Source organism: Rhinatrema bivittatum, chromosome 2, assembly GCF_901001135.1.
Source record: "Rhinatrema bivittatum chromosome 2, aRhiBiv1.1, whole genome shotgun sequence".
NCBI lineage: Eukaryota > Metazoa > Chordata > Amphibia > Gymnophiona > Rhinatrematidae > Rhinatrema > Rhinatrema bivittatum.
The window spans coordinates 594,897,240-594,914,629 of NC_042616.1; the positions used below are offsets into that span (position 1 = coordinate 594,897,240).

The 17,390-nt window shown below is 47.1% G+C and overlaps 1 protein-coding gene across 1 annotated transcript in view; it reads right to left on the bottom strand.

The window, feature by feature from the left end:
* ROCK1 (Rho associated coiled-coil containing protein kinase 1) overlaps nucleotides 1-17,390 on the bottom strand; it is a 491,909-nt gene that overhangs the window by 98,931 nt on the left and 375,588 nt on the right. Inside the window, 1 exon segment of the mRNA XM_029591102.1 lies at nucleotides 14,932-15,092. Coding sequence (XP_029446962.1) covers nucleotides 14,932-15,092 — 161 coding nt within the window.

Here is a 17,390-nt window from a genome sequence, read left to right on the forward strand (position 1 = left end):
CAGACAAATATGATTGATTTTTTTGATTGGGTGACTAGAGAATTGGATTGAAGAAGAGCACTTGACCTCATCTACTTGGATTTCAGCAAAGATTTTGATATAATCCCTCATATGAGGCTTGTGAACAAAATGAGTAGCTTTGGAGTGAGCACCAAAGTGGTGGCATGGATTATAAACTGGTTGACTGATAGGAGACAGTGTGTAATGGTAAATGGATCCTACTCTGAAGAGACAGCTGAATATCTTTGTGAGCAACACTGTGAAATGATGGTAAAGTTTGTCTCTTTTCAGATGATATCAAGATCTGCAATGGAGTGGACACGCCTGAAGGAGTAGAGAGAATAAAAAGTGATTTAAAAAAGCTTGAAGAGTGGTTGAAGATTTGGCAGCTGGGATTCAATGCCAAGAAATGCAGAGGCATGCATCTGGGATGTGGGAATCCAAAACAGCTGAATGTGATTGGGAGGGGGGGGGGGAGGAGGCTGATGTGCATGGACCAAGAACGGGATCTTGGGGTCATAGTCTCTTGCGAACTGAAGATAGCGAAGCAATGACAAGACTATAGCTAAAGCCAGAAGATGAAGGATATGAATATGCATACCCTGGAAGAGAGGAGGACAGGGTGATATGATACAGACCTTCAGATACCTGAAAGGTTTTAATGATGTACAAACATCAAACCTTTTCCATTGGAAAGAAATCAGTAGAACTAGAAGTCATGAAATGAAACTCCAGGGAGGATATCTCAGAACCAACGTCAGAAAATATTTATTCATGGAGAGGGTGGTAGATGCCTGGAATGCTCTTCCAGAGGAGGTGGTGAAAACCAAAACAGTGAAAGAATTCAAAATTGCATGGGATAAATATTGTGGATCTCTAAAAGCTAAAGAATGGAAATGAAGAAAAAAGTGCATGGAGTAACTTGCTGGTGCAGCAGTTACTACCCTTTAACCAATAAGCCTTGATACTGCTGATGCAACTCCATCACTGCTCTCTGCTTCGACAGGGGGAAAAGGGGAACTGGATTCATACAGCGACCAAAAAGGGCCCTGACTTTTACGGTCTGGTGAAACAAGTATGCGGGTAACTTGCTGATATGGCAGTTACTACCCTTAACCAATAAGCCTTGAAACTGTTGATGCAATTCAAACATTGCTTTCTGCTTCAATGGCAAGACATAACGGGAAATTGGATTCAAACAGCAACCAACGAGGGCCCTGACTTTTATGGTGTGGGAAACTGATAAGCATGGGGGTAACCAACAAGGCACAGTAGATATTACCATAAACTTCCTGGGCAGACTGGATAGATCATTCGGTCCTTTTCTGCTGTTATTTCTATATTTAATAAATGAAAGCAATATATAAACTAAATACCTACCTACTCTATTGGGGGAGATGCCTACTTACTTCCAAGATTGCTTCATCATCTTATTCAAAGCAGTCTATCCCATTCATGCTAAAATGAATGTAGCAGAATTGCTTGCCTGTAACAGGTGTTCTCTGAGGACAGCAGGATGTTAGTCCTCACACATGGTGACATCATTAGATGAAACACTGGTCCGGAACTTTGATCTCAAAGATCTATAACTTTCAAACATGCCCTACTGAGCACGTGCAGCTATAGTCATCACCCTGCCCCTCCCCCCCCATCCCTCAGTCCATGATAGAGCTAATACATGGAGAAAGGGAGGCAAGTGGGTTTCGTGAGGACCAACATCCTGCTGTCCTCGGAGAACACCTGTTACAGGTAAGCAAATCTACTTTCTCCAAGGACAAGCAGGATGGTAGTCCTCACATATGGGTGATTCCCAAGCTATAGACTGTCTGAGCAGGACAAAGCAGGAAACTGCACCATGCTGAAAGCACCAAATCTCTCCCTTTTGCCTGTGAGGCATATGTGTGCCTGAGCTTGAGCCAACACGGAGATGGCAACTGACCCAGAATCCTCTGCTATCTTAGCCTTTCTGGCTATATGAACTTTGAATGCCCTACTGAGCCTGACCTGAAGGAATTCCAAGGACACCTGGACAGCAGTTGAAGCTGGCGACAATTTGTGATGCCTAATTATAGGGTCACAAGAGCAGAAGGCAACGGTCAGAACCTCAGGCTAGAATGTCATTACAGGGGCATCTGTAAGCACAGCCTAAGATGTAACAATTGCCCTGAACCAGCAAGATTTTAACAGAACAAAGGATTATCTAAAGAGTGATGATAAATGGGCCCCAACTTGGAGAACTGGTCAGGGTAATGTAGGGATACTCTATCATGCTGTTGACATGACAACTTAAGAATTTCTGACCTATATAAGAGGGATCAGTTCATATATACAGATGAGATACTGGTTAGTCAGTTTGTCAGAGAAATGGCATCCAGCATCTCCCAAGAATACTTATATTGCTCAATAAAAAATTATACTTTCTACAAAATCTAAGTACAGCATTCTTGTACCCGTGGATAAGCGTCATAAGCGTGTTTGGCGCATAACAGGCAGCCGACCCACAAAAGAGTTGAGTTCTATAAAGAGGAAACCATAGAAACGACTGACACACAAAATCCCTATGTGTAGCAGGGGCACCTAAGGCAGAGGAACGATGCGAGTGCCAGCAAGAAACATACTCCACATCACGGAAAACATTACAAGCAGGGTTTTGGATCAGGAAACCCTGATACAATAGTAGGTTTAGAACCTCCTGGATACAAGAAAAAGTTTAGAGATGTAAACAAGAGAAGAACTCTTGGACGAAGACCGCATAGTTTCCTTTGTTGTTACAAGACAACCAAAAAACCAACAGGCCTGAGAGCTCCCCAGAAAGAAATTGTGGTCCACTGGCATCCGAAGGACAGAATGCCTCTGCAGAAACATAGAAACATAGAAACATAGAAATGACGGCAGAAGAAGACCAAACGGCCCATCCAGTCTGCCCAGCAAGCTTCACACATTTTTTCTCTCATACTTATCTGTTTCTTTTAGCTCTTGGTTCTATTTCCCTTCCTCCCCCACCATTAATGTAGAGAGCAGTGATGGAGCTGCATCCAAGTGAAATATCTAGCTTGATTAGTTAGGGGGTAGTAGGGGTAGTAACCGCCGCAATAAGCAAGCTACACCCATGCTTATTTGTTTTAACCCAGACTATGTTATACAGCCCTTATTGGTTGTTTTTCTTCTCCCCTGCCGTTGAAGCAGAGAGCTATGCTGGATATGCGTGAAGTATCAGTTTTTTCTTCTCCCCTGCCGTTGAAGCAGAGAGCTATGCTGGATATGCATCGAAAGTGAAGTATCAGGCACATTTGGTTTGGGGTAGTAACCGCCGTAACAAGCCAGCTACTCCCCGCTTTGTGAAGTGTGCCCATGTTTGGCTAATAGGCACAATGGGCAGAAAAACCCTAGCAATGCTTGGAAGAATAATCAGCAACAACAGCAGGGTCTGTGACAGACCCTACAAGCCAAAGCACCAAATATGCAGGACAGCATCTAGAGTTTCAGGGGATGAAAGGCAATCCCTGAATGGGATCATTAGCCCAAACACCTGAGAAGGGAGATAAGTTAAGTCTGAGGCTCGCCCACACTGCACCCTATCAAGGGTAGGGCTATCCATACTGTCTACAAGATAGTTCAGGTGAGCAGGAAGGCACTTTGGACAACTTAATGATGTGAGAAAAACTAACAGCAGTACTGGCCAGAACTTGTCAAAAATATAGGGAAAGGTGGTGTATCTCTCCCTGCAGGTATACACTAAGATATACCACGAATACCCTAGCCTTTCCTCCCCCTCCCCTTGACATTTCAATTGGAAGTCAGAAGGAACGAAAAACACAAGGAGGCAGACCGCAGGACTGCCTAGGTAAGAACAAATCCCTAGGTTGTATATCTCAACCCCAAGCGAATAACTTACTACTGATTCCAGAGACAGAGCCCTCAGCCTGCTTGAAACAGCGGAAACTAAGAGCGAATCTCCCCAGGAAATACATCCAGAAACACTCCAAGAGACAGTAAGCTGGGGTACCTCCATTGCGGGTTCCCCCAACTCCCTCAGCCATGGATATGGTGATAGTTTGAAAGACACACTTGCCAATTAGATGGACTAGAACCCTCCTCACTGAGGTAAGAAAATAAGAAACTGCCATGCTGGGTCAGACCAAGGGTACATCAAGCCCAGCATCCTGTTTCCAACAGAGGCCAAACCAGGCCACTAGAACCTGGCAATTACCCAAACACTAAGAAGATCCCATGCTACTGATGCAATTAATAGCAGTGGCTATTCCCTAAGTAAACTTGATTAAAAACCGTTAATGGACTTCTCCTCCAAGAACTTATCTAAACCTTTTTTGAACCCAGCTACACTAACCACATCCTCTGGCAACAAATTCCAGAGCTTTATTGTGCATTGAGTGAAAAAGTATTTGCTCCTATTAGTCTTAAATGTATTACTTGCTAACTTCATGGAATGCCCCCTAGTCCTTCTATTATTCGAAAGTGTAAATAACTGATTCACATCTACTTGTTCAAGACCTCTCATGATCTTAAAGACCTCTATCATATCCCCCCTCAGCCTGTCTCTTCTCCAAGCTGAACAGCCCTAATCTCTTCAGCCTTTCCTCTTAGGGGAACTGTTCCATCCCCTGAGGTGAGAATGACTGGCAATAGTGGTCCTTATCAAAAAATGCCCAATAAGCTCAGCAGATATCAAAGGTGAATTTTGAATGAGAGAAACCCCTAATCTTCACTGGGGAGCTACTCTGGAATGGTTCCCTCGCAAAATGGACCTGTTGTGCTTTAGGACGACCTAAGGAGAGTGCTACCGTTTGACTGGCTCTCAGAGCCTGCAAGGAACAGAGATCAACCACCAGTCAGAAGCAGTGACATCCCTCCTCTGGGAAATGGAGAATGAGGGACACCCTTTGTAGGGGTGGACAACAGGAAGACCAGAGGGGATCCCATAAGGGTTGCCCTGGAACCCCGTTGAATCTCCCCTTTCTGAAGGGTCAGGAAAGCAATGGGAATTGAGGCCTTCCAATCCCGAAGAACCTTTCAACTCTCCAGTTGAGAGCTGAGTTACAATCACTGATCACTGAGATTCAGAAGCAACCAATCTGCCACTGGCAGCTACCCTCAGATGGGGTAGGCCACCATGGTAATCAATGAAGGGTCCCCAGGAAAAATGATCCAATGACTGCTGCTGCTATACCCCAGTTCTGGCCTACAAGGAGAGGCACCGATTCAAAGAATCGAGACTCCAGTTCGGCGATAATCTGCAAGGGACGGAGGCCGAGGGGCTTCCCCACAAAGGGGATTTGTGACCTGGGAGGGGTCAAAAAGACATATTCCTCTTCTGAGGAAGGAGAAGACTCCTGACATTACCCTCCTGGTGTTTACTCCCCTAAGAGTTCGACCAGGAATGCAGTCCTAAGTCAGTTCTGTGGCTGTGTTGCACAACCTGTTGTGCTAGCCACAAGGGAAACACACCCCATACAGTAGAGGGCAACTGGAAGAATAGAGTCTTCCATTGTAAAAGCATACTGACTAGTACTCATAAAGTAGTATCCCAATATTACGGATGGCGGCCCACCTATGAAATCACTAACTGTGCTTGTGGGTAGAATCCCATTGCACAGCGAAGACTGAGCACCACCTGTTAAGAGTCACTGACTGCACGCTGCCAAAATGCAATCACAGAGTATGTGATGACGCCTTCCTCACCAGTGCTCTCCAGCAATTTGTGGTGCAGAACTGATGAGGCTGATACCTTGACATGATGATGGCAGAACCCTGACATGGCTGAATACTGCATAGACAGGGAGAATGCCGCCTGCCATCATCCGAGGTGCTTGGAGCAGATGCCCTGCGATATTTGACCGAGCATGCTGTGCTCCAATGTCACACTATCTTCCAGTGGAGTGAATAGGAAAAGTGTGACTATGACATCCCCAGTACCACTGGGGCTCTGGTTATGGCATAGTGGTGGGTGGCATTCTATGGTGTCATCCCTTGCAGTATCTGATAACACTCCAAGAGGCTGGACATAGCCCTTGAAATTGCGTCGGGAATGGCTTACTGCTGTTTCTCTCATGGAACGGCAGCAGTGAAGTCCAAGGCAATCAACGGTGCCCATGGTGCCCTGTAGTAGTGTCCTGCGGCATCCAACCATGTCCACTGGTGCCTACTGTGGTGATGGTGCCCATAGGGCCAATAGCACTCTTGCGCTTACCAACGATGGATCACATCAAGGGCACCAAAAGATGCTGCACCCAGAGCTTCGGCGGCACTTGACCGTGCCTTATTCAGTTGACGGTATATAGCGCCATCCCCGGTGCCACAGACACCCATGGACATTGATAGTCCAACGGCTCCGAAGAGACCCCAGTGCTCGAAGGCATCTATGGACAAGCGGCAACCAAGGATGCCAGAGGAGTCTGCAGGCAGATGCTCTGCAGCCCCAACATGGTTCTGACTCCTCTTATCTGTGTTCAAAGGAACTGATGACTGCCAGTATCATCATTCGGTTCCCCTTGGCTCACTTATCCATTCGAGGGCGTCAATGCTGCAAGCTCGATAGTGTCCCTCATCAGTGGCTATGGCTGACAATAGCCTCACTAGCGCTCAGTAGCACCGATGGTGCACAAATCTAGGTGGAGCCTCTCATACGCCCCAATCCTAGAGGCTCAGGCTACAAGATAGTCAGTATCCATGGTGCCCAATAGCCACAGGCCAGTGACGGGACAGCAGGATGCCCCTCTGTGCCCTGTTAGGACACCGCAAAGAGCCTGGAGGGAACCGGACCACTGTGCCTGGATGCTTCGGCATCCCAGGTGCCTTGAGTGGATGGCGACTTCGGCACTCGATTTATCCAAGGCTGAAACCCTTGTCGCCCAAGGGCTTCAGTGGCACTTGAGAGCTCTTAAGAGCCTCGGCGGTCGATGGCCTCGAAGATGACCAGGGCGCTCAATGGTGATCCCAGTGCCTCATTAATGGTGCTCAACCTCGTCGAAAGCGGCAACGAATGGCATCGGTGGCCAACATGCCCGATGGCCTCCATGGCGGCCCCATATCTCGATGGCATCAAGAGCATAGATGGTACTGAGCTAGCTACGCACAATGATGGTGTCGAGGCTACATTCCGCGATGGCCTCGAGAGCAACTGTTACTGGGCATAGCATCGAAAATGCAGCAGCAAGCTGCTCACTCTCTCTCTCAAGTAGACTACTTCCATCACAGGCAAGCTGGATGGGAGGCTACGTCGCCAGGGCTTCTGCTCGTGGAGACTAGTTCCTTTGAATGGGGGGAGTATGAGCTCTCCTCCCCCAAAGGAAGTGATCCTTGATCTCTTCACTATCTGAACCTCCATCGATGCCAATCAACTGGTGAAACAATCGGTGAAACGACATGGAACTCCTGCTCAGCGGCCTACATGGATTATCCACAGATTGCATTCAGTCAGTCCTACCAGCATCTGACAAAAACAGACAGAGCAAGGAGAGGACACAGATACTAAACTGCAGATGCAGTATTTATTTAATAATGGATAGTAATAGACTCTGCCAGCCTGCACAGCCTATTAAGCCAGCCTGCACAGCCTACTAAGGCCTACCATACAGCTGGCAGACAGTGGAAAGAAGAGGAGAAAGGAAAATAAAATAAAACTACCATAAGGGAAAGGAAAGAAAAACAGCTTCAGCTCTAGAAAGCAGAGTTGCTTACCTGTAACAGGTGTTCTCCTAGGACAGCAGGATGTTAGTCCTCACACAAGGGTGACATCATCAGATGGAGCCTGGCATGGAAAACTTATGTCAAAGTTTCTAAAAAAAGTTTCTAAAAAACTTTGTTTCTAAAAAAAACTTTGACTGGCACACTGGACATGCCCAGCATGCCAATATCCATTTGTCCATGCAGTGTCCCTCTTCAGTCTCGTAACATAGAATTATGAAAAAATAAAACAACAAACATAGGAGAAACCCAACTCTGTGGGGTGGCGGCCGGGTTTCGTGAGGACTAACATCCTGCTGTCCAGGAGAACACTTGTTACAGGTAAGCAACTCTGCTTTCTCCTAGGACAAGCAGGATAGTAGTCCTCACACATGGTGAATCCCTAGTTACGGGTTACTCCCGAACAACGATGAGACCAACAGACACCTAACCAGGTGCCAAAGGGCACAACACAGGTGCTGTTGGTAACACAGGGAAATAGCCTGAACCCGAACAATGGGCCGTAGGCAGGAAGAGTTGGGTTCTACGGCTGAAAGAGATTCCGAAGGATGGACTGGCAGAAACTATCATGTCGGCCATCCTTATTCAGACAGTAGTGAGAGGTGAAGATATGGAGAGAACTCCATGTCGCAGCCTTGCAGATCTCATCCAAGGGGACCACTTCCAAGTGAGCCACAAAAGTCGCCATGGCTCTGACAAAGTGAACCTTTACATGGCTCCCAAACTGCAGTCCTGCCTGAGTGTAGCAGAAGGAGATGCAAGCCGCCAACCAGTTGGACAGAGTCTGCTTGGAAATAGAAACTCCCAATCTATTCCTGTCAAAAGAGATGAAGAGTTGCGTGGACTGCCTATGGCCTGCTGTCCGTTCCAGATAGAAGGCTAAGGCTCTCTTGCAATCCAAACTATGCAGAGCCCATTTGCCTTGGTGTGAATGAGGCTTGGGAAAAAAGGTGGGCAAGACAATTGACTGGTTAAGATGGAAATCTGTCACCACCTTAGGCAGGAACTAAGGATGAATGCGCAGAGCCACCCTGTTATGGAAGAACTTCGTGTAGGGTGAATACATCATTAAGGCCTGCTCTACACACTGATGTGACAGCGACCAAAAACATGACCTTCCAGTCAGGTACTTGAAGTCACAAGAACGCAGTGGCTCGAAAAGAGCTTTCATGAGTTGAGCCAACACCTCATTGAGGTCCCAGGACACAGCAGGAGGTCACAGAAGAAGCTTCAACTGAAGCAGACCTCGCATAAAATGTCCCACAATGGGTTGCTCAGAGATGGGTGAACCATCCACACCCTGGTGATAGGCCCAATAGCACTCAGGTGTATCCTAACGGAGTTGGTTTTTAAACCAGCATCCGAGAGTTGCAGGAAGTTATCAAGCAGTTTGTGTGTGGAGTAGGAGAATGGATCCAAGCCGTGACGCTCACACCACATGGAAAACCGTCTCCATTTCAGGCCATAAGACCTCCTAGTGGAAGACTTCCTGGAAGCCACCAGAACTCGAGACACATCATCAGATTGGTCAAGGGGCTGCAGAATTAACCTCTCAACATCCAAGCTGTCAGGGACAAGGCCTGGAGGTTTGGGTGGCAGAGCCTGCCCTGATCCTGCATGATGACATCTGGGGAAGTCCCCAGACTGATCAGTTCCTGGAGGGAGAGATCCCAGAGGGTCAGGAACTAGATCTGTCTTGGCTAGTGAGGGGCTATGAGAATCATATTCCCCCCGTCCTGTCGTAGCTTCAGGAAAGTCTTCGTCACCAGCGGGATCACAGGATATGTGTACAGAAGGCCCCTGTCCTAATGGGGAGTAAAGACTGCTCGATGCAGGGAGCAGAACTGATCCTCCTTCCTTTTCAGGGGGATGTGAACAGATCCACTTCCGGGGTTCCCCAGAGACAGAAGATCCGATCTGCCACTGCTTGGTTTAGGGACCAGTTGTGGGGCCAGAAGGCACGATTCAGCCTGTCCACCACCATATTCTCCGACCCACCCAAATACATGGCTCAGAGCACCATACCCTGAGAGAGCCCATGGGCAAATCTAAGCCGCCTCCTGGCACAGGAGAAACAACCTCATACCTCCCTGCTTGTTGATGTATCACATCGCCACCTGGTTGTCGGTGTGGATCAGGACCGCCCTGTTAGCTAGCCGATCTCTGAACGCCCAAAGGGCATATCAGATTGGGTGGAGCTCGTCCACATGGGCACCGCACCACAAGTTGGATGCATTTGTGGTGAGTACAATTTGGGCAGGGAGATTTTGAAAAGGTACTTCCTGCTCCAAACTGGAAAGTCTCCCCCACCAAGATAGAGAGTCCTAGAGAGGCAGAGTAATGTGGATGTACACATAGAGGTCCTGGGTGGCCTGCTGCCACTGGGACCGCAAGGTCCATTGAGCTCTGTGCATATGTAAGCAAGCAAAGAGAGTAACATGGATGGTCGTGGCCATATGTCCCAGGAGTTGCAACATGCGGAGAGCCGAAATCTGCCGGCTCCGTTGAACCACTCCCGCCATGGACACCAGCATGAGTGCCCGATTGCAGGGAAGAAAAGCTTTGGCCTGAGCCATGTCCAGCAGGACACCAATAAAACCCAACTGAAGTGACAGATCGAGATGGGACTTCGGGTAGTTGATGATAAACCCTATGGAATCCAGCACCCAAATGGTTAAGCGCATGGAACGTACCACTCCAGTCCGGGTAGCGCTCTTGAACAACCAATCATCCAGGTAGGGAAACATCTGTATGCCCATCCTGTGGAGGTGCGCACTCACCACAGCCAGACATTTGGTAAAGATGCAAGGGGCCAAGGCCAGTTTGAACGGCAACAACCTGTACTGGAAGACTTGACCGCCCAGCACGAACCGTACATACTTCCTATGACCATGGAAGATCTCGATGTGAGAGTAGGCATCTTTGAGATAGAGGGAGCATAGCCTCGCCCCTCTCTGCAGAAGGGGAATTATGGATCCCAGAGAGACCATCTTCAACTTTTCTCTTCTTAGAAATTTGTTCAAGGCTCTCAGGTCTAGAATAGGACAGGGTCCCCCAGCTCTCTTTGGAATCAGGAAATATCTAGAATAGAACCCCCGTCCCTGCTGTTTCAATGGAATGGGTTCAATGGCCCTGGCCATTACAAGGACGGAGAGCTTCTCCAAAAGCATGTCATGATGCATTGTTGGACCCTAGGAGGGGCACGGGGTGGGGGTGGGAGAGTCCGGAGGGACACTCAGAAAGTTCACCCTGTGCCCCTGATGAATGGACAGAACCCACTGGTCTGAGGTGATGTTGGGCCAACGGTCCACGAAGAACTGTAACCGGCCCCTGACTGGAGGATCGTATGTCAAGGGTACAGGTGGCTGGCCTTCACTCCCTCACAACTAGTCAAATCCCTTTGGCCGGGCTTCGCTGGGGGGCTGGCTGAGGCTTGGGGGCATGTTGCTACCTGGGACAGCCCCTAGAAATCAACCTCTGCGCTTAGGAGTGAGGAGGATAGAATTTCCTCTGGCAGTAGAAGGATCTCTGCTGACCCTGTAGGAAGGACCTCTTGGTCAAGGACAGCAGATCTAACTTGCTGGCCAAGAGAAGCTGGAGGGTCTCATGATGATCTTTCAACTGAGCCACAGCATCTCTTACCTTATCCCCAAAGAGATTCTCACCGGTACAAGGCAGATCCATGAGCCTCTCCTACACCTCCGGGTGGAGATCCGAGGCCCGAATCCAGGCCATCTTGCAGGCACCAATGCCCATGGTCGCCACCCTTGCCGCAGTCTCGAAAACATCATAGGTGGAACGCATCTCATGCTTGCCACCTTCAAGATCTTGCCGGACAACTGACAAGAAAGCTTCCTGCTGTTGTTGGGGCAGGCGTTCTGTCATGTCCTAGACCTGTTTCCAGAGTTTACGATAATACTGCATCATATATAACTGGTAGAAGGCGAAACAGGCGATCAGCATGTCATCCTGAAAAACCTTCCGTCCCAGCACATCCAATGCCCTGTGTTCTCGTCCCAGAGGGGCAGTGGAATTTATGCGAGAATGCTTGGCCCTCTTAAGGGTGGACTCCACCACCACTGACTGGTGTAGGAGTTAATGCTTCTCGAACCCCAACGCTGGAGACACGGAACTGGGGTGTTCCCAAATCTTAAGGAGCAACTCCTTGAATATTTCATGGATAGGAACAGCCACCACCTCCTTTGGAGCGTCGTCAAATTGGAGGACCTCCAGCATCTTATGTCTGGCATCATCTTCCGTCAGTAGTTGAAACAGAATAGCTTCTGCCATGGCCTGCACGAAACCAGCAAAGGTCAAGTCCTCAGATGGGGATCAGTGTCGTTTCTCCGGAGGAGATGGGTCACAGGGCAGGCCTCCAGAGTCATCAGCGGAAGACTTGGAGGTTATCATCCCCCCACGGGTCATAAGGGGTGTCCTCATCACCAGGATCGCCTGGAGACACTGGTGGTGGGGCCCTCTCCAGGTCCCACGGCCTGGGCACGGCCCTGAAGGCCCCAGAACTGGAGCAGGCAATGCTGTCCGTGGAACTGAAGGCCTTGACTATGTCTCAGGCATCAAAGGGCCTTCCTCCTCCTCGGAATCCCCAATGAGGATGGCACCAAAAGGAGGACGCAATGGTGCCTATTGGGACAACAATGGCACCCAGGGCACCGGCATCGGCTGCGTGGGGAGAATGCCAAGAAGAGCATAGAGGTACTCAAGCAGCGGCACAACCGAAGAAGGTACAGGCTTCGACACCGGTGGAGGGGCCGGCTGCTTGCCCTGCAGGGCTCGAAAAACACCAAGTGCACCCTGCATTCCAACTACTCCCTGAAGGCCGCTGTTGACAGGACAGGCTAAGGAGGAGGAGGAGGCGTAGCTAGATTTCACTTGGAGCTCCAAGGTAGATTGGTGCCTGGCACCGGAATTGGTGGGAGAATGCCTAGACTCCTGGAATTGATGGAGGATGGTGCCTCCTCGACACGGGGTCACTTCAGGGGCATCGCAGAAGCCGGTGCCAACCCGAGACCAGTACCGTGCGAGGATGGAGACTGGTGGCGATGTTTCTGGGGTTTCCCACAGTGCTCAGCCTGGTTACTCCCAGGAGCCGAGGAGGATGGAGATGATCCCGAAGTCCTCGAGCAAGAGGAGGCCGATGAAAGTCGATCCCCGGCCCTCCTCTCCACCAGAGGGCCCAGTGGAGGGGGTGGACACCGAGGGATGAGTGTCCATCTGTTCCCCACAGCTCTTCGGCGTCAATGCCCCTGACACCGGTGTCGATGGCTCAGACTTCTTTAATCCGATTAGCTTCTCCATCTTGTCCAGGTAGGCACACCTGCCCTTGAGGGTCATCTGATCGCAGAAACGACACCCCTGAATGTAGTGCGATGCCCCCCAGGCATAGGATACACACCTCGTGCGGATCCGTAATGGACATCGTTCAAGAGTACTGGGGGCACCGATGATGCTATGCAGAAAAAATGCCCCGATGATGCCATGCAGAAAAAATGGCCAGTGAGCTGTTGATGACTGGTGGGCAATAAAGGACTCCACTATCGGGAATTGACCGCACAGTACAAAAAAACTTTCTGTGCTGCGAGATTAACTAGAGCTGGGAAGAAGGAAGAGGGACCTGGCATAGGAAAGTCGAAAAACCGACCGTGGAATGCAGTTTTCCAGAGAAAAAAAACCACAAGCTCCACAACCGCAAGTCGATAGCTCTGCGGAAAAGGAGAGACTGAAGAGAAACCCCACATGGATGCTGGGCTCCATCCGATGATGTCAGACACGTGTGAGGATTACCAGCCTGCTTGTCCTAGGAGAAAAAAAATCACTTACAAAATATGTGAGGAGAGAGCAAAGCTAAATACAGAGAACACACAGCTCCCGTAACCACACGGGTCTGCGGTAAAAAAGAGACTGAGGGACAGGGTTTGTCAGGTAATCATGAAAGAACAAGCGCTTTTTGCCGAAAAAACAAGCCCAAAACATGTGAGAATAAAACTACTTTTATTAGAATGTATTTATAAACAGAAAACACTTAAAAAATATATTTTTGTGAGTGTAATGGAGGAAATACAGTGGCTTGCAATAGTATTCAACCCCCTAAAATATCAGCAGATTTTTATGGATTACATGACATTACACAGATTGTTCCAGACAGTATGCGCTAAAAGTAATTTTTCAAAGTCACAATTCATTATTCAGTAATGGCTTCTATCTAGCCACCCTCCCATGCAGGCCAGTTGTATGGTTGACTGGAGCACCACCACTCCAGACTCAGCCACTGAGCTCTGTAGCTCCTTCAAAATGAAAAATAAAAAAACACCGGCTCCACATAGTCATTATCCCTCCAAACACATCTCTAGCCCCCACAAACTCATTCCCCCTCCAAGCTCATGCCTGGCCCCCACACACTCATTCCCCCCTTCCCAAGCACATCTCTGGCCCCCTCACACTCATTTCCCCTCCCCATCCCCCCAAGCACAACTCTGGCCCCCCTCACATTCATTCCCCTCTTCCAGCACACTCATTCCTCCCCTTCCAGGTACCTCTTCTTTTTGACTGTTGCCAGCCGAGTACTTCACTCCTTTCAGTGTTCAGGTCTGCTGTGCTGCATAAAAGCTTCCTTCGTCACCTGATGCTGTTGCTTGCCGTGCTGCTCTGCCCATGTACTCCTCTGATGGTGGACAGGCCTCATCGGCAGCAGCAACCAATCAGAGGAAGAGCTGGGCACAAGTCCCACCCAGCAAACCCCAAAAAACATGATTGGCAGAAAAAATGCCCAATAATAAGCAAACCACAAACTGAAAATAAGCAAATTGCTAGAAAAAAAGCCCAAACTTGCGGGAAATAAGCATGGTTGGCAACACTGCTGAGGGACTCTGCCTAGGGGGCAGGGTGATGATTATAGCTGCACATGCTCAGTAGGGCATGTTTGAAAGTTCTAGAATCTTTGAGATCAAAGTTCTGGACAGGGGTTCTATCCGATGATGTCACCCTTGTGTGAGGAATAACATCCTGCTTGTCTTCAGAGAATGGACAGTTCCTTCCTATTCCCATAATAAATTTTGCTGTATTTCAAACTGATCTATTATTGTCACTGCTGTAAACAGAATTTCTTTATATGGGCTATGGCTCATTTTTGCTAAGGCACAGATCTTTAAAATTGAAATCCCTATTTCCCTGGAGAACAAGACAAACCAAAGTACATGATTGATTCCTTACTTCATCCTCTAGCCTCTCTTTCTGTTGAATGAGGTGCTCCAGTTTCTGTCGAGATTGCTTCAGATCAAATTCTATCATTGAACACTGCTTTTCAATTTCTACTCTTCGATTTTCTGCCTTTTCTTTTGCTGCTCTTTCTGCCTTCACTTTCAATTCCATTTCTAAAAATAAAAAATTAGACACTACTGTAAAACTAACAAAATAGACCATTATTTCTATAGTGTTTAGTTTAATCTCTTCCTTTAACAAAGAAGGAAAAAACCTGGCAGATAAAATGACCTAGACAATTACACATCAATTAATAAGTTTTTATAAATCAACACTGCTTTTAAATTTTTTTGTTTTTCCAGTGTCACAAAATCCATAGTGATTCCACCTAGTCTCATCTCTCACAATAAAAGCCCTCCAAATTCTCTCCCCTACTCCAAACAAGGTATCTCATGTTTAACCGAATTATTACTTACCTGAAAACATGGTTGAAAACTCATACTTTGTTTATGTCAAGGTTAGCATTTCATGACCCCCAAATTTCCTTCTTTGGTACAGAAATTATCACATAGTTATGACCACATTTGTTAAGTGAATTTCTGCATAATAAATACATTCTTAAACATTAAAGGTGGCTTTTCCATACAGGAAACTAAGCAAGAAATGGAGTAATCTGCTGACTACAGAAACTAAACCAATAGCAAGCAAGCTTTTAACATGATTAATGCCTTTTAATGGCAAGACAGCTTTAAAAATATTCAATGATGTAACATGCTCTGACCTGAGATTTCAACTCAACCGAACTATTTCTCCACAGAAAATAAAAATGGTTTCTAAGTGTTGGGGCATGAAGGGCACAAAAATCTTAAACTGGGAGTTACAGAAAACATAAGCTGGGTGATCTGGGACAGAATCTGAATGAAAGTGGTGGAACGGTTTAAATGTTATCAGGGGGACAAAAAGATGCAGTGACCTTATAAGATCAAAATTCCAAAAGGAACACAGTTCCCATGTCTAGCCACAAGATTTGTAATAATCTAAATAGCCATCATTAAATAAAAAATTTGAATTCCGCATTTCATAATCTCTAAGCAGATCACAATTTATATTCATAAAATAAAACAGATAAAATCTAGCTTAAAAACTCATAAAACGCAACATAAAGCAATTTAAAACAAAGTAACAAAACCAAGACATGCTGCAATCACTGGCCAAAGTATTTCATTTTAATTAGTTATATACCTCCCTCAACAGAATGCTCATGAAACCATCAGAAAACAGCCCTAAGAATGACAATATAAGCTGCATGATGTTTCTGACTGTATAGAATTAACTCATCAAACCATCTAGAAAGCAGACTCACTCCAAACAATTGTAAAGATCAATTGTTGCCATACTAGAGATGATTCAAATCAGTAAAGGCTTGGGAAAAATAGAAATGTCATAACTTGCTTCCTGAATTGTGAGAGTGAAGTTTTGCTCTTCAAGTCATCAAGCGGTCCATTACACAGAGTAGGACCTAGAACACTGAACATCCTATAAGAACATAAGAAATTGCCATGCTGGGTCAGACCAAGGGTCCATCAAGCCCAGCATCCTGTTTCCAACAGAGGCCAAACCAGGCCACAAGAACCTGGCAAGTATCCAAACACTCAGAAGATCCCATGCTACTGATGCAATTAATAGCAGTGGCTATTCCCTAAGTAAGTAAACGTGATTAATAGCCGTTAATGGATTTCTCCTCCAATCTAATAAGTTTGTATGACGGGATGTCTAATAGATTTCAGAAGGAAAAGCGAAGAGTGCGACATGGTCAACACAATTTTAAACAGAATTAAAACAAAGAGGTGTTAATCCATTAAAGACCTTAAGCCTTACTAGCTTGGCTACTGACCAAACATCCAACTGCTAGGTCCCTTTTCTGGATGGTACCCTACCATCATCAACCTGCTGCACAAACCTGGCCAGTCTCTGGGAAAGTGATTGCAAATGTAACAATTAGTGATAATCAACAATATCACGTTGTTTTATATTTCTATATGTAGCGGTGAGGCCTTGCATTCTGCAGAGTAAGTCCAGTTCTGCGTGGTTACCAGACAAAACCTGGCTGGCTCCCTAATTTGTAGCCTGATAGACCAACTTGGCTAGCACTCTTTCTCTTTCCATCCTCACTCTCAATCTGCTGTCTGCTGGTACCAACTCAGCTTCCCCATGGACTGTGGTGTTGCTAGGTCATGCTTTTTCACTTTTTGCAACTAAGGATCTTTTGTGCTTATTCCATGACTTCTTGAAACTGGTTACCATTTTAGCCTTAATCACCTGTGCCAGGAGGGCATTTCGTGCACCCACCATCCTCTCAGAGAAAAACTATTTCCTGATGTAGCTCATTAATCTACCAAACTTCCTTTCCTCTGAAAAAAAGGGTTACTTTTTATGTTTTATGTTCACTGTTCTTTCTAAATTCTGCACAT